Here is a 21,745-nt window from a genome sequence, read left to right on the forward strand (position 1 = left end):
TGCCCTGGGGTGCCAGGATGGGGGTCCCGGGAGTCCCTGGATGGGGGTCCCTATGCCCTGGGGGTCCCGGGGGTCCCTGGACGGGGGCTCCTGGGGGGTCCCTTGGTGGAAGCCCCCAGACCCCGGGGGTCCCCAGGCCCGGGGGGGTCCCCGTCTCACCGCAGTGGGCCAGCAGGTCGTTGTGGAAGTCGAGGAGCTCGTCGCGAATGTCCTCGGGCACCGGACACTCCTCCTCCTCCGCCCCCGCCTTGTACTGCAGCAGCATGTTGATCTGGGGAGGGGACACGGCGGGGACCCCCGGGGGTCAGCGGGACCCGGCCCCACACCGTCACACCCCCCACACACACACCGTCACCCCCCCGCCCGGCCCCGGGCCCCTACACCCGCGTCCCCACGGGGGTGTCCCCATGCCCGTCCCCACACACGTCCCCACTCCCCGCGCACATCCCCATGGGTGGCACCATGGATGTCACCATGGATGTCCCCATGGGTGTCCCCACTCCCCATGGATGTCCCCATGGGTGTCCCCACTCCCCATGCACATCCCCATGGGTGTCACCATGGATGTCCCCATGCACATCCCCCTGGGTGTCCCCACGCATGTCCCCAATCCCCATGAATGTCCCCCTGGGTGTCACCATGGATGTCCCCATGGGTGTCCCCGCTCCCCATGCACGTCCCCATGGGTGGCACCATGGATGTCCCCATGGATGTCCCCACGCGTGTCCCCACTCCCCGTGCACGTCCCCATGGGTGGCACCATGGATGTCCCTATGGGTGGCACCATGGGTGTCCCCACGTGTGTCCCCGCTCCCCATGGATGTCCCCCTGGTTGTCACCATGGGTGTCCCCATGGGTGTCCCCGCTCCCCATGGATGTCCCCATGGGTGTCACCATGGATGTCCCCATGGGTGTCCCTGCTCCCCATGCACATCCCCATGGGTGTCACCATGGATGTCCCCATGGGTGTCCCCGCTCCCCGTGCACGTCCCCATGGGTGTCACCATGGATGTCCCCACACGTGTCCCCACTCCCCATGCACATCCCCATGGGTGTCACCATGGATGTCCCCACACGTGTCCCCGCTCCCCATGCACGTCCCCATGGGTGTCACCATGGATGTCCCCACGGGTGTCCCCACTCCCCATGGATGTCCCCATGGGTGTCCCCGCTCCCCGTGCACGTCCCCATGGGTGTCACCATGGCTATCCCCATACCCAGCCCCACGGATGTCCCCATGGCTGTCCCCGCTCTTCATGCTCGTCCCCATGCCCACCCTCCTGGGTGTCCCCACGCTCGTCCCCACAGATGTCCCCACGTGTGTCCCCGCTCCCTGTGCCCATCCCCACAGACGTCCCCACGGATGTCCCTGTGGCTGTCCCTGCTCCCCGTGCCTGTCCCCACAGACGTCCCCGTGGGCGTCCCCATGTCCCCATGCCCATCCCCACAGATGTCCCCGTGGCTGTCCCCGCTCCCCACGCACGTCCCCATGGCTGTCCCCGCTCTCCATGCATGTCCCCATGCCCACCCTCATGGGTGTCCCCATGCCCGTCCCCACAGATGTCCCTGTGGGTGTCCCCATGTCCCCACGGATGTCCCCATGGCTGTCCCTGCTCCCTGTGCCCATCCCCACAGACGTCCCCATGGGTGTCCCCATGTCCCCATGCCCGTCCCCACGTGCGTCCCCACTCCCCCTGCCCGTCCCCACGGACGTCCCCGTGGGTGTCCCCATGTCCCTATGTCTGTCCCCATGGCTGTCCCCGCTCCCCGTGCCCATCCCCACAGACGTCCCCGTGGGTGTCCCCGTGTCCCCACGCCTGTCCCCAACGGATGTCCCCATGGCTGTCCCTGCTCCCTGTGCCCGTCCCCACAGACGTCCCCGTGGGTGTCCCCATGTCCCCACGCCTGTCCCCAACAGATGTCCCCATGGCTGTCCCTGCTCCCTGTGCCCGTCCCCACAGACGTCCCCGTGGGTGTCCCCATGTCCCCACGCCTGTCCCCATGGCTGTCCCCGCTCCCTGTGCCCATCCCCACGGACATCCCTGTGGGTGTCCCCACGCCCGTCCCCACATGTGTCCCCGCTCCCCCTGCCCGTCCCCACGGATGTCCCCATGGGTGTCCTCATGTCCCTATGTCTGTCCCCATGGATGTCCCCATGGCTGTCCCCGCTCCCCGTGCCCGTCCCCACGGACATCCTTGTGGGTGTCCCCACGGATGTCCCCGTGGCTGTCCCTGCTCCCCGTGCCTGTCCCCACAGATGTCCCCTGGGTGTCCCCATGTCCCTATGTCTGTCCCCATGGATGTCCCCACGGTTGTCCCCGCTCCCCATGCCTGTCCCCACAGATGTCCCCGTGGGTGTCCCCACGCCCGTCCCCACGGATGTCCCCATGGCTGTCCCCGCTCCCCGTGCCTGTCCCCACGGACGTCCCCGTGGGTGTCCCCATGTCCCTATGTCTGTCCCCATGGCTGTCCCCGCTCCCTGTGCCCATCCCCACGGACATCCCCGTGGGTGTCCCCATGTCCCCATGCCCATCCCCACAGATGTCCCCGTGGGTGTCCCCGTGTCCCCACGCCTGTCCCCAACGGATGTCCCCATGGCTGTCCCCGCTCCCCGTGCCCGTCCCCACAGACGTCCCCTCTGGGCGGCCGCCCCCTCGCACCTGCTCCTGGGGGGGCGAGCGGAACTCGCGGGTGCGCCGGGCGGTCTCGGCGGCCGACATGGTGAGCGCCCGCATCAGCTGCCCGTAGCGCCGGCGCTGGTCGCGCTGCAGCCGCTCCACGTGGCGCTCGGAGAAGGCCACGATGGCCTCCACGCGGTGCTGCAGCTCCCGCTCGCAGAAGTACTGCAGCAGGTTGCACATCTGCCCCCCCCCGGCGTCAGCGGGGGACGGGGACGCGCGGGTCCCCGAGGGGACGGGGGGACAGGCAGCCCGGGGAGGGGACGTGGGGACAGGGAGCCCAGGGAGGGACACAGGGAAGGGACACGGGGAGGGAAGATGGGGACAAGGACCCCAGGGAAGGGACGTGGGGAGGGGACATGGGGACAGGGAGCCCAGGGAGGGACATGTGGAGGGGACATGGGACCCCAGGGAGGGGACAAGGACCCCAGGGAGGGGACACGGGGGGGACATGGGGACAAGGACCCCAGGGAGGGGACGTGGGGAGGGGACATGGGGACAAGGACCCCAGGGAAGGGACATGGGGAGGGGACATGGGGACAGGGAGCCCAGGGAGGGACATGTGGAGGGGATATGGGACCCCAGGGAGGGGACAAGGACCCCAGGGAGGGGACACGGGGGGGACATGGGGAGGGAAGATGGGGACAAGGACCCCAGGGAGGGGACGTGGGGACAGGGAGCCCAGGGAGGGACACAGGGAAGGGACACGGGGAGGGAAGATGGGGACAAGGACCCCAGGGAGGGGACACGGGGGGGACATGGGGAGGGAAGATGGGGACAAGGACCCCAGGGAGGGGACGTGGGGACAGGGAGCCCAGGGAGGGACACAGGGAAGGGACACGGGGAGGGAAGATGGGGACAAGGACCCCAGGGAAGGGACACGGGGGGGACATGGGGACAGGGAGCCCAGGGAGGGACATGTGGAGGAGACATGGGACCCCAGGGAGGGGACAAGGACCCCAGGGAGGGGACACGGAGGGGGGGACATGGGGAGGGAAGATGGGGACAAGGACCCCAGGGAGGGCACGTGGGGAGGGGACATGGGGACAAGGACCCCAGGGAAGGGACACGGGGGGGACATGGGGACAGGGAGCCCAGGGAGGGACATGTGGAGGGGACATGGGAGCCCAGGGAGGGGACAAGGACCCCAGGGAGGGGACACGGCGGGGGGGGACATGGGGAGGGAAGATGGGGACAAGGACCCCAGGGAGGGGACGTGGGGACAGGGAGCCCAGGGAGGGACACAGGGAAGGGACACGGGGAGGGAAGATGGGGACAAGGACCCCAGGGAAGGGACGTGGGGAGGGGACATGGGGACAGGGAGCCCAGGGAGGGACATGTGGAGGGGACATGGGACCCCAGGGAGGGGACAAGGACCCCAGGGAGGGGACACGGGGAGGGACATGGGGAGGGAAGATGGGGACAAGGACCCCAGGGAGGGGACGTGGGGAGGGGACGTGGGGACAGGGAGCCCAGGGAGGGACACAGGGAAGGGAGACGGGGAGGGAAGATGGGGACAAGGACCCCAGGGAGGGGATGTGGGGAGGGGACATGGGGACAGAGACTAGGACAGGGACACAAGGGAGGGGACACGGGGAGGGGACATGGGGACAGAGACGCCAGGGAGGGGATGTAGGGAAGGGACATGGGGACAAGGACCCCAGGGAGGGAAGATGGGGACAAAGACCCCAGGGAGGGGACGTGGGGACAGAGACCCCAGGGAGGGGACACAGGGAGGGGACATGGGGACAAGGACCCCAGGGAAGGGACATGGGGAGGGGACATGGGGACAAAGACCCCAGGGAGGGGACATGGGGACAAGGACCCCAGGGAGGGGACGTGGGGAGGGGACATGGGGACAAGGACCCCAGGGAGGGGACGTGGGGAGGGGACATGGGGACAGGAACCCCAGGGAAGGGACATGGGGAGAGGACACAGGGACAAGGACCCCAGGGAGGGGACACGGGCCCCCCGAGGCTGTGACACCCCCCCCGGGGAGGGTCCCCTCACCTGCAGCTTGACCGACTCCGGCAGCTTCATCTGCAGCAGCCCTTCCTCCAGCCCTTCCTCCTCCTCCTCCTTCTCCTCCTCCTCCTTCTCCTCTTCCTCCTCCTCCATCTCCCCCGCCTCGATGGCCTTCTTCCGCGCCTCCTCCTCTTCCTCCCCCTCGCCGTCGCCGGGGGGGTCCCGCCGGGGCTCCCCGAAAACCCTGGGCTCGATCATGCGGAGGATGCGACGCACGTCGCCGTCCCCCAGCGCGCCCACGGCCAGCAGCGCCGACACCAGCTTCAGGACCGGCACCAGCTGGAACTCCACGCTGCCGCCCACGGGGTCCCGGGCGTGGGGTCCCCCCCCGGCCACCGCCTCCTCCAGCATCCTGATGGCCCGCGCCCCCAAAGCCCCCAAGGGGATGCTGGGGGCCAGCGGCGCCCGCCCGCCGCCGGCCGCCAAGATGAAACAGGGTTCGGCGAAATGGGGTTGGGGTCGCAAACAGGCGCTGGGACCCACGCCGGGGGGGCCGGGGGCTCTCCCCCCGTCGGGGAAGAGGGTGATGCTCTTGGTGGCTTCGGTCATGGGGATGATGAACTCGGCGCTCATGGAGGCGCGGGCCCGTTGGGCGGCGTCCAGGTGCATGGCCAGCAGCAGGTCGTAGTAGCCGGCCCGCAGGGGGCCCGGCAGCTCGGGGCTCTCGATGGCGAAGAGGAGCTGGGCCTGGTCCACGTGGCTGCAGAGAGCGTGGGCCACCCGGTTGTTGCCCAGGGCGCAGACGGCGCAGTAGAGCTTCAGCGTGTGCCACTGGAAACGCAGAAGGTCCGACCGCTCCGACAGCTCCATGATGTCGATGCACCTGGGGGTCGGGGAGGGGGGGGAGAGACCTGGGGGGTCAGCGCCGGACGCCTGGGTCAGCCGGGGGTGGGACACCTGGGTCCCTCAAGGACGGGACTCGAGGGGACACGACACCCAGGTCCCCTGGGGATGGAAGTCCTGGGTCCCTCAAGGATGGGACTCAAGGGGACACGGCATCAAGGTCTCCTGGAGATGGGACTCCTGGGTCTCCTGGGGATGGGACACCTGGGTCCCTCAAGGATGGGACTCGAGGGGACACGACACCCAGGTCCCCTGGGGATGGGACTCAAGGGGACATGGCATCCTAGGACTGCTGGGGATGGGACACCTGGGTCCCTCAAGGATGGGACTCAAGGGGACACGACACCCAGGTCCCCTGGGGATGGGACTCAAGGGGACACGGCATCAAGGTCTCCTGGAGATGGGACTCCTGGGTCTCCTGGGGATGGGACACCTGGGTCCCTCAAGGATGGGACTCAAGGGGACACGACACCCAGGTCCCCTGGGGATGAGACTCAAGGGGACATGGCATCAAGGTCTCCTGGAGATGGGACCCATGGGGACATGACATCCCAGGACTCCTGGGGATGGGACCCCTGGGTCCCTCAAGGACAGGACTCGAGGGGACACGACACCCAGGTCCCCTGGGGATGGAAGTCCTGGGTCCCTCAAGGATGGGACTCAAGGGGACACGACACCCAGGTCCCCTGGGGATGGGACTCAAGGGGACACGGCATCAAGGTCTCCTGGAGATGGGACTCCTGGGTCTCCTGGGGATGGGACACCTGGGTCCCTCAAGGACGGGACTCAAGGGGACACGACACCCAGGTCCCCTGGGGATGGGACTCAAGGGGACACGGCATCAACGTCTCCTGGAGATGGGACTCCTGGGTCTCCTGGGAATGGACCCCTGGGGACATGACATCCAGGTCTCCTGGAGATGGGGCCCCTGGGGACTTGCCACCAAGGTCTCCTGGGGGCGGAGCCTCTGGGTGCCCAGGAAATAGGACACAACACCAGGGTCCCCGGGGGCAGGGACACCTCAGGGTCCCCTGGCCGTAGGACACACGGGTCCCCTGGGCCGTGATGCCAAGGGTGCCCCGGGGCAAGACGTCAGGGTCTCCTGGGGGAAGGACGCCTCGGTCCCCTTGGGCAGGCCACCAGGCCACCGGGGTCCCCTGGGGCCAGGAGACCAAGCCGTTGGGGTCCCCTGGGGCAGGGATGGGGGCGCCGGGGGAGGCCGGGGGTCGCCGACCTGTTCTCCTCGGGGATGTGGAGGGCCATCATGACGAGGGGCTCGTTGCACTCCACCATCCAGCCCTGCCGCTCGCTCAGGCGGGTGGTGTCCACGGCCAGGAACTCGTTGGGCATGCGGCTCCAGGTGACGGGCGTCAAATGCTGGATGACCAACCGCGGCGGGCACTGCGGCTCCGGGTTCTTCCGCTCGCTGCTGAACATGGCGGCCGAGATGGGCATGATGTTCTGTGGGGACGCGGGGTGGGGCGTGAGACGGGGGGGCGGGGGGACACCCGGGCATCCGGCATGCCTGCTGCCCCCCAGAGACCCCCACCATCCCCAGAGATCCACCTGCTCCTTGGTCCATCTTGTAGCCACCAAGAACCGCCCCCAGGACCCCCACCACTCCCAGGGGTCCACGTTCTCCTTGGTCCACCCCATGGACCCCAAGAACCCTCCGTAGACCCCCACTGTCTCCAGGTGCTCCTTGGTCCACCCCACGGGCCCCAAGAACCCTCCGTAGACCCCCACTGTCTCCAGGTTCTCCTTGGTCCACCTCACGGACCCCAAGAACCCTCCGTAGACCCCCACTGTCTCCAGATGCTCCTTGGTCCACCCCACGGACCCCAAGAACCCTCCGTAGACCCCCACTGTCTCCAGATGCTCCTTGGTCCACCCCACGGACCCCAAGAACCCTCCGTAGACCCCCACTGTCTCCAGGTGCTCCTTGGTCCACCCCACGGACCCCAAGAACCCTCCGTAGACCCCCACTGTCTCCAGGTGCTCCTTGGTCCACCCCACGGACCCCAAGAACCCTCCGTAGACCCCTACGACCCCCAGGGGCCCAGGTGCTCCTTGGCTCATCCTATAGACCCCAAGACCCCCACAGAGATCCCCACAAGCCCCAGGAGTCCAGGTTCTCCTTGGTCCACCCCACGGACCCCAAGAACCCTCCGTAGACCCCCACTGTCTCCAGGTGCTCCTTGGTCCACCCCACGGACCCCAAGAACCCTCCGCAGACCTCCAGTGTCTCCAGGTGCTCCTTGGTCCACCCCATGGACCCCAAGAACCCTCTGTAGACCCCCACACTGTCTCCAGGGGTCCAGGTCCTCCTTGGTCTACTTGATAGACCCCAAGAGCCCTCCGTAGACCCCCATTGTCTCCAGGGGTCCAGGTCCTCCTTGGTCTACTTGATAGACCCCAAGAGCCCTCCGTAGACCCCCACTATCTCCAGGGGCCCAGCTTCTCCTTGGTCCACCCCGTAGACCCCACCGTCTCCCCACAGACCCTCCTACCCCCACTAAGGCTGACCCGGGCTGGACCCCCAAGGCGGGTCCCGCTCACCTTGAGCTTGCCCAACTCGAACTGGATGACGTTCTGGCTGGTGGGGAGGGCGAAGACGGCCGGGAAGAGTTTGGTGTTGGGTTCCACCTAGGTGGGCGAAGCCGCTGAGACCCGTGGAGGGAGCTGCCAAGCCTCCGGCGCGGGGGGGGGAGGAAACCCACCCCACCCCCCCCCCACCCCAAGACCTCTGGAGAGGTGGGTCCACCCCACCTGGAAGAAGGTGTTGATCTCCTTGCCGTTGGCGGTGAAGGTCATGAGGCCGGTGGCCAGGTCCACCAGGCAACCGATGACCAGGTCGGCGTGGCTGACCCGCGCCTGCTGCGTGGCGCTGGCGAACTCCCCCCCCCACACCATGTAGCAGTTGCTGCGCTTGATGCTGGGGGGGGGGGGAAAGGGGGGAGCTGGAGGGGGGGCAACCTTCCCCGTCGCCCCCCACCAAGGGACCCCCAAGTCCTGGACCCCTTCCCCATTGCCCCCAAAGACCCCCAGATGCCGGATCCCTTCCCCACGGCCCCCCCAAGGGACACCCAGACCCCTTCCCCATCGCCCCCCAAACACCCCCAGATGCCGGAGCCCTTCCCCATGGCCCCCCCCCAGGGGACCCCCAACTCCTGGACCCCTTCCCTATTGCCCCCCAAAGACCCCCAGATGCCGGAGCCCTTCCCCATCACCCCCCAGGGGACCCCCAAGTCCTGGATCCCTTCCCCATCGTCCCCCCAGGGGACCCCCAGATCCCAGACCCCTCTTCCATCACCCCCCAAGGGACCCACAGATCCCGGAGCCCTTCCCCATCGCCCCCCCAGGGGACCCCCAGATCCTGGACCCCTTCCCTATCGCCCCCCAAAGACCCCCAGATCCCAGACCCCTTCCCCATCGCCCCCCAAGGGACCCCCAGATCCCAGACCCCTTCCCCATCGCCCCCCCAGGGGACCCCCAAGTCCTGGACCCCTTCCCCATCGCCCCCCCAAAGACCCCCCGATGCCGGAGCCCTTCCCCATCGCCCCCTGGAGCCCCCAGTTTGGAGCCCCCAGTTTGGAGCCCCCAGTTCGGGTCCCCGCTGCCCCCCCCGGCCCCGCGGTACCTGTCGTGCACGTTGCCCTTGTCATCGCCCATGGTGACGGTGACGGTGCGGACGCGGGAGAGGTCGAAGGCGGGGTCGTGCTGGTGGAAGTCGGGGGTCACCCACCCCACCCAGACGCTGGAGGGCTCCTGCCCCGCGAAGATCCGCACCGAGTAGTAGTACTGGGGGGCAGAGAGGTCAGGGGGGCGCGGGGACGGGGACGCGGGGACGGGGACGCGGATATAGGGATGGGGACGGGGACACGGGGATGGGGACGAGGATATAGGGATGGGGACGGTGATACAGAGATGGGGACAAGGATATAGGGATGGGGATGGGGACATGGGGATGGGGACGGGGACACGGGGACAGGGACGAGGATATAGGGATGGGGATGGTGATACAGGGATGGGGACGAGGACACAGGGATGGGGACGGAGAAAAGGATATAGGGATGGGGATGGTGATACAGGGATGGGGACGGTGACAAGGATATAGCGATAGGGACACAGGGATAGGGACAAGGATATAGGGACCGGGATATACGGATGGGGACGGGAACAAGGATATAGGGATGGGGACGGGGACACGGGGATGGGGACAAGGATATAGGGATGGGGACGGGGACGGGGACAAGGATATAGGGATGGGGACGGGGACACGGGGATGGGGACAAGGATATAGGGATGGGGATGGGGACACGGGGATGGGGACAAGGATATAGGGATGGGGACGGGGACACGGGGATGGGGACAAGGATATAGGGATGGGGACGGGGACACGGGGATGGGGATGGGGACATGGGGATGGGGACGGAGAAAAGGATATAGAGATGGGGACGGTGATACAGGGATGGGGATAGGGATATAGGGATGGGGACGGAGAAAAGGATATAGCGATGGGGACACAGGGATGGGGACAAGGATATAGGGATGGGGAGGTTGATATAGGGACGGGGAGGGTGACATAGGGACGGGGACGGGGATATAGGGACGGGGACAGGGATATAGGGATGGGGACAGGGATATAGGGATGGGGACAGGGACAAGGATATAGGGATGGGGACGGGGATATAGGAATGGGGACGGGGATATAGCAATGGGGACGGGGACAAGGATATAGGGATGGGGACGGTGATATAGGAACGGGGAGGGTGATATAGGAATGGGGACAGGGATATAGGCATAGGGACAGGGATATAGGGATGGGGAAGGGGATGGGGACAGGGATATAGCGATAGAAACAGGGATGGGGATGATGATATAGGAATAGGGACGGGGATGGGATATGGGGATGGGGACAGGGATGGGGACGGGGATATAGGAATGGGGACGGGGACTAGGATATAGGGATGGGGACGGGGACAAGGATATAGGGATGGGGACGGGGACATAGGGATGGGGACGGGGACGGGGATATAGGGATGGGGACGGGGATATAGCGATAGGGACAAAGATAGAGACAGGAATAGGAAGGAGAATATAGGAATAGAAACAGGGACACGGATATAGGGACAGGGATGCGGATATAGGGATGGGGACAGGGATGGGAATGGGGATATAGGAATGGGGACGGGGACACAGGGATAGGGACGGGGACAAGGATACAGGGATGGGGACGGGGATGGGGACAGGGATGCAGGAATGGGGACAGGGATGGAGACAGGGACACAGGGATGGGGACAGGGATGGGGACAGGGACACAGGGATGGGGACAGGGATGGGGACAGGGACGCGGGGACAGGGGACAGGGACGCGGGGACAGGGAGGCGGGGATGGAGACCAGGGGGACGGGGACCCCCGGCATGGGGACAGCGGGGACGCGGCCGGGATGGGGACGGGGTGGGGGGGGTGCTGGGGTGGGGGTCAGGGTGCCGAAACGAGGGAGGGGGAGAAGGGGATGGGGGGGAGAGGGGGACGGGGTCCGTCCCGTGTCGTGTCGTGTCGTGTGTGTCCCCCCCTCCCCGTACCGTGGTGGTGTTCATGATGACCTCGGGGTCGTCGCGCTCGTCGGGGACCACGTCCTCCTCCAGGCGGGGGACGGTGGGGACGGCGGGGGGGGGGCGCGAAGGGCGTCTTCCTGGCCTTGAACAGGAACCTGCGGCGGGGGGGACGGGACGGGACACACCGGGAGGGTGTCAGGGGGCCACCCCCCCCTCCCCGTGCACCCCAAAACCCCGCCGTGGGACCCCCCGTCCCCGCTCACCCCCTGCGGGTCTTGCCCTTCTCGGTGGTGGCGTCCTTCTCGTTCTCGGCGCGGGGCTGCTGGTCGCGGGGGGCCGGGGTGACGGGACCCCCCCCGCCGCCGGCTCCCTTCTCGCCTTCCCCCTCGCCCTCCGGGTGCCGGATGCCGGCGGAACGCCGCAGCCGTTCGAATTCGGAGAGGGGTTCGAGGCCGGCGTCCTCGGGGAGCTCGGGGGGGCTGTGGGGCAGGGGGGTGGCCCCGGGGGTGCAGCGGAAGCGGGGGTGGAACTGGACGGGGAGGCTGAGGCGGAGGAAGAGGAGCTCGGGGGGGGAGGCCGGGGAGCCGGGGGCGCGATGGGCCAGCCGCAGGCACGGCGGAGAGTCCACCGTCCCGTCCATCCGCGTCACCTGCGGGGACATCCCCCCACCCACCGCAGGCATCAGGGACCCGCAGGGACCGGGGACACCCTGGGGACGGGGACCCGCAGGGACCGGGGACACCCTGGGGACGGGGACCCGCAGGGATCGGGGACCCCTCGGGGACAGGGATTGTCCCATTGCAGAGACCCACAGGGACCAGGGACACCTCGGGGACAGGGACCCACAGGGACCGGGGACCCCTCGGGGACAGGGATTGCCCCATTGCAGGGACCCACAGGGACCGGGGACACCCTGGGGACGGGGACCCGCAGGGATCGGGGACCCCTCGGGGACAGGGATTGTCCCATTGCAGAGACCCACGGGGACCGGGGACACCCTGGGGACGGGGACCCACAGGGACCAGGGACCCCTTGGGGACAGGCATCGCCCCATTGCAGGGACCCGCAGGGACCGGGGACACCCTGGGGACGGGGACCTGCAGGGATCGGGGACCCCTCGGGGACAGGGATTGCCCCATTGCAGGGACCCACAGGGACCGGGGACACCCTGGGGACGGGGACCCACAGGGATTGGGGACCCCTTGGGGACAGGGACCCACAGGGATCAGGGACCCACAGGGATCGGGGACCCCTCAGGGACGGGGACCCCTCAGGGACTGGGGACCCCCTGGGGACAGGGACCCACAAAGATCAGGGACCCCTTGGGGACAGGGACCCACAGGGATCGGGGACCTCTCAGGGATAGGGATTGCCCCATTGCAGGGACCCACAGAGATCGGGGACACCTCGGGGACAGGGACCCACAGGGACCGGGGACACCTTGGGGACGGGGACCCACAGGGACCGGGGACACCTTGGGGACAAGGACCCAGAGGGATCAGGGACCCCTTGGGGACAGGGATCACCCCATTGCAGGGACCCACAGGGACCGGGGACCCCTTGGGGACAGGGACCCACAGGGACCGGGGACCCCTTGGGGACAGGGATCGCCCCACTGCAGGGACCCACAGGGACCGGGGACCCCTCGGGGACAGGGACCCACAGGGATCGGGGACCCCTCGGGAACGGCTACCACCCAAGCCCTGAGGATCCTTGGGGACCCTTGGGGACTGGGGACCCCCGGCACCGTGTGTCACCCATCCCAGGGACCCCCGGGGGCTGGAGACCCCCGGCACCGTGTGTCACCCGTCCCAGGGACCCCCGGGGGCTGGAGACCCCCGGCACCGTGCGTCACCCGCCCCAGGGACCCCCGGCATCACCCATCCCAGGAACCCCCGGGGACCAAGGGACCCCCGGCAGCCACCTCCCCCACCCCGGGGACCCTCCAGCCCTACGACCCCCCACCCCCGGCCTTTCCCCCGTGCCCCGACCTCCAGCTGGGGGTGGTCGGGGGGCACCGGGACGAACTGGGGGAGGCTTTTGCTGAACCAGAGGGTGATGGGTCTCTTCATGTTGATGGCGAAGGGCTCGTAGCCCTCCTGGAGGCCGCAGATGCTGAAGAACCTCAAGCTGGCCACCTCCTGGCCCAGGTTGAGCCGGCCCTCCTGCTCCAGCCCCAGGCTGCACACCGGCACGAAGCCTGGGGGGCAAAGACGGGGGGCGGGGGGGTGAAAAAAGGGGGTGGGCACCCATCCCCCCCGCCCCCCCCGCCGGACCCTCCCGGCTCACCCTCGCCCACTTCGAAGTCCTTGAAGGCCACCTCGGAGCCGGCGTCGCTGATGAGGACCTCGCCGTTGAGGGTGAAGGTGATGTGGCTCTCGGCCAGGTCGATCATGCAGCCCACCACGTCCCCCGCCTGCCAGGGCCGCCCGAAGGGCTCGCTGCCCACGTGCCACCGCTGCGCCTGCCGGGGGGGGGACACACGCGCACGTGGCAGGGGGTCAGGGGGGGACACGGGGTGAGGGGGGACGCGGGGGACCCGGGGGAGTGGTGGCTTTTGGGGACCGAGGGGACCTGGGGTGATGGGAGACCCGGGGGACGTGGGGCAGTGGTGGCATCTGGGGACCAAGGGGGGGACCTGGGGCGATGGGAGACCCGGGGGACATGGGGCAGTGGTGGCATCTGGGGACACAGGGGGGACCTGGGGCGATGGGAGACCCGGGGGACGTGGGGCAGTGGTGGCATCTGGGGACCAAGGGGGACCTGGGGCAATGGGAGACCCGGGGGACGTGGGGCAGTGGTGGCATCTGGGGACCAAAGGGGACCTGGGGCAATGGCAGACCCGGGGGACGTGGGGCAGTGGTGGCATCTGGGGACAGGGGGGACCTGGGGCAATGGGAGACCCGGGGGACGTGGGGCAGTGGTGGCATCTGGGGACACGGGGGACCTGGGGCGATGGGAGACCCGGGGGACGTGGGGCAGTGGTGGCATCTGGGGACCAAGGGGGACCCGGGGCAGTGGTTGCATCTGAGGACACGGGGGGGACCTGGGGGGATGGCAGACCCAGGGGACGTGGGGCAGTGGTGGCATCTGTGGACCAAGGGGGACCTGGGGCAATGGCAGACCCAGGGGACGTGGGGCAGTGGTGGCATCTGGGGACCAAGGGGGACCTGGGGCGATGAGAGACCCGGGGGACGTGGGGCAGTGGTGGCATCTGGGGACACGGGGGGGACCTGGGGCGATGAGAGACCCGGGGGACGTGGGGCAGTGGTGGCATCTGGGGACCAAGGGGGACCTGGGGCGATGGGAGACCCGGGGGACGTGGGGCAGTGGTTGCATCTGGGGACACGGGGGGGACCTGGGGCGATGGGAGACCCAGGGGACGTGGGGCAGTGGTGGCATCTGGGGACCAAGGGGGACCTGGGGCAATGGGAGACCCGGGGGACGTGGGGCAGTGGTGGCATCTGGGGACATGGGGGACCTGGGGCGATGGGAGACCCGGGGGACGTGGGGCAGTGGTGGCATCTGGGGACCAAGGGGAACCTGGGGCAATGGGACACCCAGGGGACGTGGGGCAATGGGAGACCCGGGGGACGTGGGGCAGTGGTGGCATCAGGGGACCAAGGGGAACCTGGGGCAATGGGACACCCAGGGGACGTGGGGCAATGGGAGACCCGGGGGACGTGGGGCAGTGGTGGCATCAGGGGACCAAGGGGAACCTGGGGCAATGGGACACCCAGGGGACCTGGGGCAATGGGAGACCCGGGGGACGTGGGGCAGTGGTGGCATCAGGGGACCAAGGGGGGGACCTGGGGCGATGGGACACCCAGGGGACGTGGGGCAATGGTGGCATCTGGGGACCAAGGGGGACCTGGGGTGATGGGAGACCCAGGGGACGTGGGGCAGTGGTGGCATCTGGGGACCAAGGGGGACCTGGGGTGATGGGAGACCCAGGGGACGTGGGGCAGTGGTGGCATCTGGGGACCAAAGGGGACCTGGGGCAATGGGAGACCCGGGGGACGTGGGGCAGTGGTGGCATCAGGGGACCAAGGGGGGGACCTGGGGCGATGGGACACCCAGGGGACGTGGGGCAGTGGTGGCATCTGGGGACCAAGGGGGACCTGGGGCGATGGGAGACCCGGGGGACGTGGGGCAGTGGTGGCATCTGGGGACCAAGGGGGACCAGGGGGGCTCTGGGGGTCCCAGGGGTCTCTGGGGGTCCAGGGGGTCCCAGTGGGTCCCAGTGGTCTCTGGGGGTCTCTGGGGGTCTCTGGGGGTCCCAGGGAGCTCTGGGGGTCCCAATGGGTTCTGGGGGTCTCTGGGGGTCCCAGTGGTCTATGGGGGTCTCTGGGGGTCTCTGGGGGTCCCAATGGGTTCTGGGGGTCTCTGGGGGTCCCAGTGATCTATGGGAGTCTCTGGGGGTCCCAGTGGTCTCTGGGGGCCCCAGTGGGTCCCAGTGGGTCCCAGTGGTCTCTGGGGGTCCCAGGGGTCTATGGAGGTCTCTGCGGGTCCCAGCGGTCCCTGGGGGTCCCAGTGGGTTCTGGGGGTCCCAGTGGGTCCCAGCGGTCCCTGAGGGTCCCAGGGGTCTATGAAGATCTCTGGGGGTCCCAGTGGTCTATGGAGGTCTCTGGGGGTCCCAATGGTCTCTGGGGGTCCCAGTGGGTCCCAGTGGTCTCTGGGGGTCCCAGTGGGTTCTGGGGGTCACTGGGGGTCCCAGGGGTCTATGGAGGTCTCTGGGGGTCCCAGTGGTCTCTGGGGGTCCCAATGGGTTCTGGGGGTCCCAATGGGTCCCAGCGGTCCCTGGGGGTCCAAGGAGTCTATGAAAGTCCCTGGGGGTCCCAGTGGGTTCTGGGGGTCTCTGGGGGTCCCAGCACTCTATGAAGATCTCTGGGGGTCCCAGGGGTCTATGGAGGTCCCTGGGGGTCCCAGTGGGTTCTGGGGGTCCCTGGGGGTCCTAGTGGTCCATGGAGGTCTCTGGGGGTCCCAGTGGGTTCTGGGGGTCCCAATGGGTCCCAGTGGGTTCTGGGGGTCCCTGGGGGTCCTAGTGGTCCATGGAGGTCTCTGGGGGTTCCAGTGGGTTCTGGGGGTCCCAGTGGGTCCCAGCGGTCCCTGGGGGTCCCAGCGGTCTATGGAGGTCCCTGGGGGTCCCAGTGGGTTCTGGGGGTCCCTGGGGGTCCCAGTGGTCTATGGAGGTCTCTGGGGGTCCCAGTGGGTTCTGGGGGTCCCAATGGGTCCCAGTGGTCCCAGTGGGTCCCAGTGGGTCTCTGGGGGTCCCAGTGGTCTATGGAGGTCCCTGGGGGTCCCTGGGGGTCCCAGTGGGTCTCTGGGGGTCCCAGGGGTCTATGGAGGTCCCTGGGGGTCCCAGTGGGTTCTGGGGGTCCCTGGGGGTCCCAGTGGTCTATGGAGATCTCTGGGGGTCCCAATGGGTTCTGGGGGTCCCAGTGGGTCCCAGCGGTCCCTGGGGGTCCCAGTGGGTTTGGGGGTCCCGGGGGTCCCCGGGGGCGGCGGGGGGGTCTCACCCGGTGCCCGTTGAAGACGTAGGCCAGCTCGTCGGCGCCCAGCTCGGCGTCGGGGCGCAGGCCGGGGCGGGCCCAGCCCACCCGCATCTCCCCGGTGGTGACGGCCTCGAACTCGAAGTACCACTTGCCCCCGCGCACGGCGTAGCCCCGCTCCGCCCGGAAGAGGCGCGACCGCTCCCCCCGCCCCCGCGGCACCCCCTGGGCGGCTGGGGGGGGGGGGACACACACACACACGGGGGTCAGCACCCTCCCTGCACCCCCAAACCAGCACCCTGCGCCCCCAAAGGGCACCCAGCAGCCCCCCTGCGCCCCCAAAGGGAGCCCCGCGCCCCCAAGAGCCCCCCCAGTGTCACCCGGCACCCCCGAAGCCCCCCCGAAGCCCCCCCAAATGTCCCCCTCCACCCCTAAGAGACCCCCAAATGGTACCCTGCCCCCCTGAAGCCCCCCCAGATGTCACCCTGCACCCCCGAAGCCCCCCCAAGAGCCCCCCCAATGTGACCCTGCACCCCCAAAGCCCCCCCAAATGTCCCCCTCCACCCCTAAGAGCCCCCCCAATGTCACCCTGCGCCCCAAAGCCCCCCCAAGAGCCTGCCAAATGTCACCCTGCACCCCCAAAGCCCTTCTAAGAGCCCCCCCAATGTCACCCTGCTCCCCCAAAGCCCCCCCGAAGCCCCCCCAAATGTCCCCCTCCACCCCTAAGAGCCCCCCCCTGCCCAGCCCCATGTCCCCCCCCCAAAGCCCCCCAAATGTCCCCCTCCACCCCTAAGAGACCCCCAAATGTCCCCCTGCACCCCCAAAGCCCCCCAAATGTCACCCTCCACCCTAAGAGCCCTCCAAATGTCACCCTGCGCCCCCAAAGCCCCCCAGATGTCACCCTGCGCCCCCAAAGCCCCCCCGAAGCCCCCCCAAATGTCCCCCTCCACCCCTAAGAGACCCCCAAATGTCACCCTGCGCCCCCAAAGCCACCCCAAATGTCACCCTGCACCCCCAAAGCCCCCCCAAGAGCCCCCCCAATCTCACCAGGCACCCCAGAAGCCCCCCCAAATGTCACCCTCCACCCCTAAGAGCCCCCCCAATGTCCCCCTGCACCCCCAAAGCCCCCCCAAGAGCCCACCAAATGTCACCCTGCACCCCCAAAGCCCCCCCAGTGTCATCCTGCACCCCCGAAGCCCCCCTGAAGCCCCCCCAAATGGCACCCTCCACCCCTAAGAGCCCCCCAAATGGCACCCTGTGCCCCCAAAGGCCCCCCAAAGCCCCCCCAAATGTCACCCTGCGCCCCCAAAGCCCCCCCAATGTCACCCTGCGCCCCCGAAGCCCCCCCGAAGACCCCCCAAATGGCACCCTCCACCCCTAAGAGCCCCCCCAATGTCACCCTGCGCCCCCAAAGCCCCCCCAAATGTCCTCCTCCACCCCTAAGAGCCCCCCAAATGGCACCCTGCGCCCCTGAAGCCCCCCCAGATGTCACCCTGCACCCCCGAAGCCCCCCCAAGAGCCCCCCCAAATGGCACCCTCCACCCCTAAGGGCCCCCCAAACGTCACCTTGCACCCCCAAAGCCCCCCCAAGAGCCCACCCAGTGTCACCCGGCACCCCCAAAGCCCCCCCGAAGCCCCCCCAAATGGCACCCTCCACCCCTAAGAGCCCCCCAAATGTCACCCTGCCCCCCCGAAGCCCCCCAAATGTCACCCTGCACCCCCGAAGCCCCCCCAAGAGCCCCCCCAATGTCACCGGGCACCCCCAAAGCCCCCCCAAATGTCCCCCTCCACCCCTAAGAGCCCCCAAATGGCACCCTGTGCCCCCAAAGCCCCCCCAGATGTCACCCTCCACCCCTCCAAATGTTACCCTGCACCCCCAAAGCCCCCCCAGATGTCCCCCTCCACCCCTAAGAGACCCCCAAATGTCCCCCTCCACCCCCAAAGCCCCCCCAGATGTCACCCTGCACCCCCAAAGCCCCCCCAAATGTCCCCCCAAATGTCACCCTCCACCCCTAAGAGCCCCCCAAATGTCACCCTGCGCCCCCGAAGCCCCCCCAAATGGCACCCTGCACCCTCAAAGCCCCCCAAGAGCCCCCCCAATGTCACCGGGCACCCCAGAAGCCCCCCCAAATGTCCCCCTCCACCCCTAAGAGCCCCCCAAATGTCACCCTGCACACCCAAAGCCCCCCCAAAGCCCCCCCAAATGTCACCCTGTGCCCCCAAAGCCCCCCCGAAGCCCCCCAAATGTCCCCCTCCACCCCTAAGAGCCCCCCAAACGTCACCCTGCGCCCCCAAAGCCCCCCCAGATATCACCCTGCACCCCCGAAGCCCCCCCGAAGCCCCCCCAGATGTCCCCCTCCACCCCTAAGAGCCCCCCAATGTCCCCCTGCACCCCCAAAGCCCCCCCAATGTCCCCCTGCACCCCCAAAGCCCTCCTAAGAGCCCCCCAAACGTCACCCTGCGCCCCCGAAGCCCCCCCAAATGTCACCCTGCCCCCCCCCGGAGCCCCCCCAGGGACACCCCCCCCCGGGTGCCCCCCACTGACGGCTCTCCTGGTCGGGGGGCTCGATGTTGTAGCCGTAGCCCAGCAGGGTGCGCACGGCCTGGCAGAGGCTCTCCCGGTTGGTCCTCTTGGTGCGCTCGTCCAGCAGGTGGTAGGGCACCAGCCGCGGGTTCCGCTTGTTCTTGATGTCCTGCGGGCGGGGACGGGGACGCCGTGGGCACGGGGACGGGGGGACACCGCCACCAGGGGCGTGGGGACACGGGGACACCACCGCCAGGGCCATGGGGACATCACCAGGGGCGTGGGGACACGGGGACACCACCACCGTGGGCGTGGGGACACCGCCACCATGGGCATGGGGACATCACTAGGGGCGTGGGGACACCACCACGGGCATGGGGACACCACCAGGGGCGTGGGGACACCACCAGGGGCGTGGGGACACGGGGACACCACCACCAGGGGCGTGGGGACACCGCCACCATGGGCATGGGGACACCACCAGGGGCGTGGGGACATCACCAGGGACGTGGGGACACCACCACGGGCATGGAGACACCACCGTGGGTGTGGGGACACGGGGACACCATCACCATGGGCGTGGAACACCACCACGGGCGTGGGCACACAGAGACACCACCACCATGGGCGTGTGGACAACACCATGGGCGTGGGGACACCACCAGGGGCGTGGGGACACGGGGACACCACCGCCAGGGGCATGGGGACACCACCATGGGCGTGGGGACACGGGGACACCATCACCATGGGCGTGGGGACACCGCCACCATGGGCATGGGGACATCACTAGGGGCGTGGGGACATCACCAGGGGCGTGGGGACACCACCGTGGGTGTGGGGACACGGGGACACCATCACCATGGGCGCGGGGACATCACCAGGGGCGTGGGGACACGGGGACACCACCACCAGGGGCGTGGGGACACCGCCACCATGGGCATGGGGACACCACCAGGGGCGTGGGGACACCACCAGGGGCATGGGGACACCACCAGGGGCGTGGGGACACGGGGACACCATCACCATGGGCGCGGGGACATCACCATGGGCGTTGGGACGCCACCACCATGGGCGTGGGCACACTGAGACACCACCACCATGGGCATGCGGACATCACCATGGGCGTGGGGACACCACCAGGGGCGTGGGGACACGGGGACACCACCACCATGGGGGTGGGGACATCACCACCATGGGCATGGGGACATCACCATGGGCATGGGGACACCACCAGGGGCGTGGGGACACGGGGACACCACCACCATGGGGGTGGGGACATCACACACGGGCATGGAGACACCACCATGGGCATGGGGACACCACCACCATGGGCATGGGGACATCACCATGGGCATGGGGACACCACCACGGGCATGGAGACGTCACCACGGGCATGGAGACACCACCATGGGCATGGGGACACCACCACCATGGGCATGGGGACATCACTAGGGGCGTGGGGACACCACCAGGGGCATGGAGACACCACCGTGGGTGTGGGGACACGGGGACACCATCACCATGGGCGCGGGGACATCACCATGGGTGTTGGGACGCCACCACCATGGGCGTGGGCACACGGAGACACCACCACCATGGGCATGCAGACATCACCATGGGCGTGGGGACACCACCAGGGGCGTGGGGACACGGGGACACCACCGCCATGGGCGTGGGGACACCGCCACCATGGGCGTGGGGACATCACTAGGGGCGTGGGGACACCACCACGGGCGTGGAGACACCACCGTGGGTGTGGGGACACGGGGACACCATCACCATGGGCACGGGGACATCACCATGGGCGTTGGGACGCCACCACCATGGGCGTGGGGGACATCACCGTGGGCGCGGGGACACCACCACCATGGGCGTGGGGACATCACCATGGACGTGGGGACATGGGGACACCACCACCATGGGCATGGGGACATCACCAGGGGCGTGGGGACATGGGGACACCACCACCATGGGCATGGGGACACCACCACCATGGGGGTGGGGACATCACCATGGGCATGGAGACACCACCGTGGGCATGGGGGACACCACCATCATGGGCACGGGGACATCACCATGGGTGTGGGGACACCGCCACCATGGGCATGGGGACATCACCAGGGGCGTGGGGACACCACCACGGGCATGGAGACACCACCGTGGGTGTGGGGACACGGGGACACCATCACCATGGGCACAGGGACATCACCATGGGCGTTGGGACGCCACCACCATGGGCGTGGGCACACTGAGACACCACCACCATGGGCATGCGGACATCACCATGGGCGTGGGGACACCACCAGGGGCGTGGGGACACGGGGACACCACCACCATGGGGGTGGGGACATGGGGACACCACCATGGGGGTGGGGACATCACCACGGGCATGGAGACGTCACCACGGGCATGGAGACACCACCATGGGCATGGGGACACCACCACCATGGGCATGGGGACATCACTAGGGGTGTGGGGACACCACCAGGGGCATGGAGACACCACCGTGGGTGTGGGGACACGGGGACACCATCACCATGCCATGGGCGCGGGGACATCACTGTGAGCGTGGGGACATCACCGTGGGCGCGGGGACACCACCACCACGGGCATGGGGACATC

General features: G+C 68.5%; 1 protein-coding gene across 1 annotated transcript in view; it reads right to left on the reverse strand.

The window, feature by feature from the left end:
* LOC134509798 (ryanodine receptor 1-like) overlaps positions 1-19,292 on the reverse strand; it is a gene marked incomplete at both ends in the record, with an annotated part of 34,166 nt that extends 14,874 nt beyond the window's left edge. The window contains 13 exons of the mRNA XM_063322378.1: positions 160-271; positions 2,661-2,861; positions 4,689-5,526; positions 6,781-7,007; positions 8,106-8,192; positions 8,316-8,481; positions 9,187-9,347; positions 11,135-11,262; positions 11,371-11,649; positions 13,041-13,307; positions 13,397-13,571; positions 16,627-16,832; positions 19,145-19,292. Coding sequence (XP_063178448.1) covers positions 160-271; positions 2,661-2,861; positions 4,689-5,526; positions 6,781-7,007; positions 8,106-8,192; positions 8,316-8,481; positions 9,187-9,347; positions 11,135-11,262; positions 11,371-11,649; positions 13,041-13,307; positions 13,397-13,571; positions 16,627-16,832; positions 19,145-19,292 — 2,995 coding nt within the window. The remainder of the gene's footprint in view (positions 1-159; positions 272-2,660; positions 2,862-4,688; positions 5,527-6,780; positions 7,008-8,105; positions 8,193-8,315; positions 8,482-9,186; positions 9,348-11,134; positions 11,263-11,370; positions 11,650-13,040; positions 13,308-13,396; positions 13,572-16,626; positions 16,833-19,144) is intronic.
* Between the last annotated feature and the right edge of the window lie 2,453 nt (positions 19,293-21,745).

Source organism: Chroicocephalus ridibundus, unplaced genomic scaffold (assembly GCF_963924245.1).
Source record: "Chroicocephalus ridibundus unplaced genomic scaffold, bChrRid1.1 SCAFFOLD_597, whole genome shotgun sequence".
Classification (NCBI taxonomy): domain Eukaryota; kingdom Metazoa; phylum Chordata; class Aves; order Charadriiformes; family Laridae; genus Chroicocephalus; species Chroicocephalus ridibundus.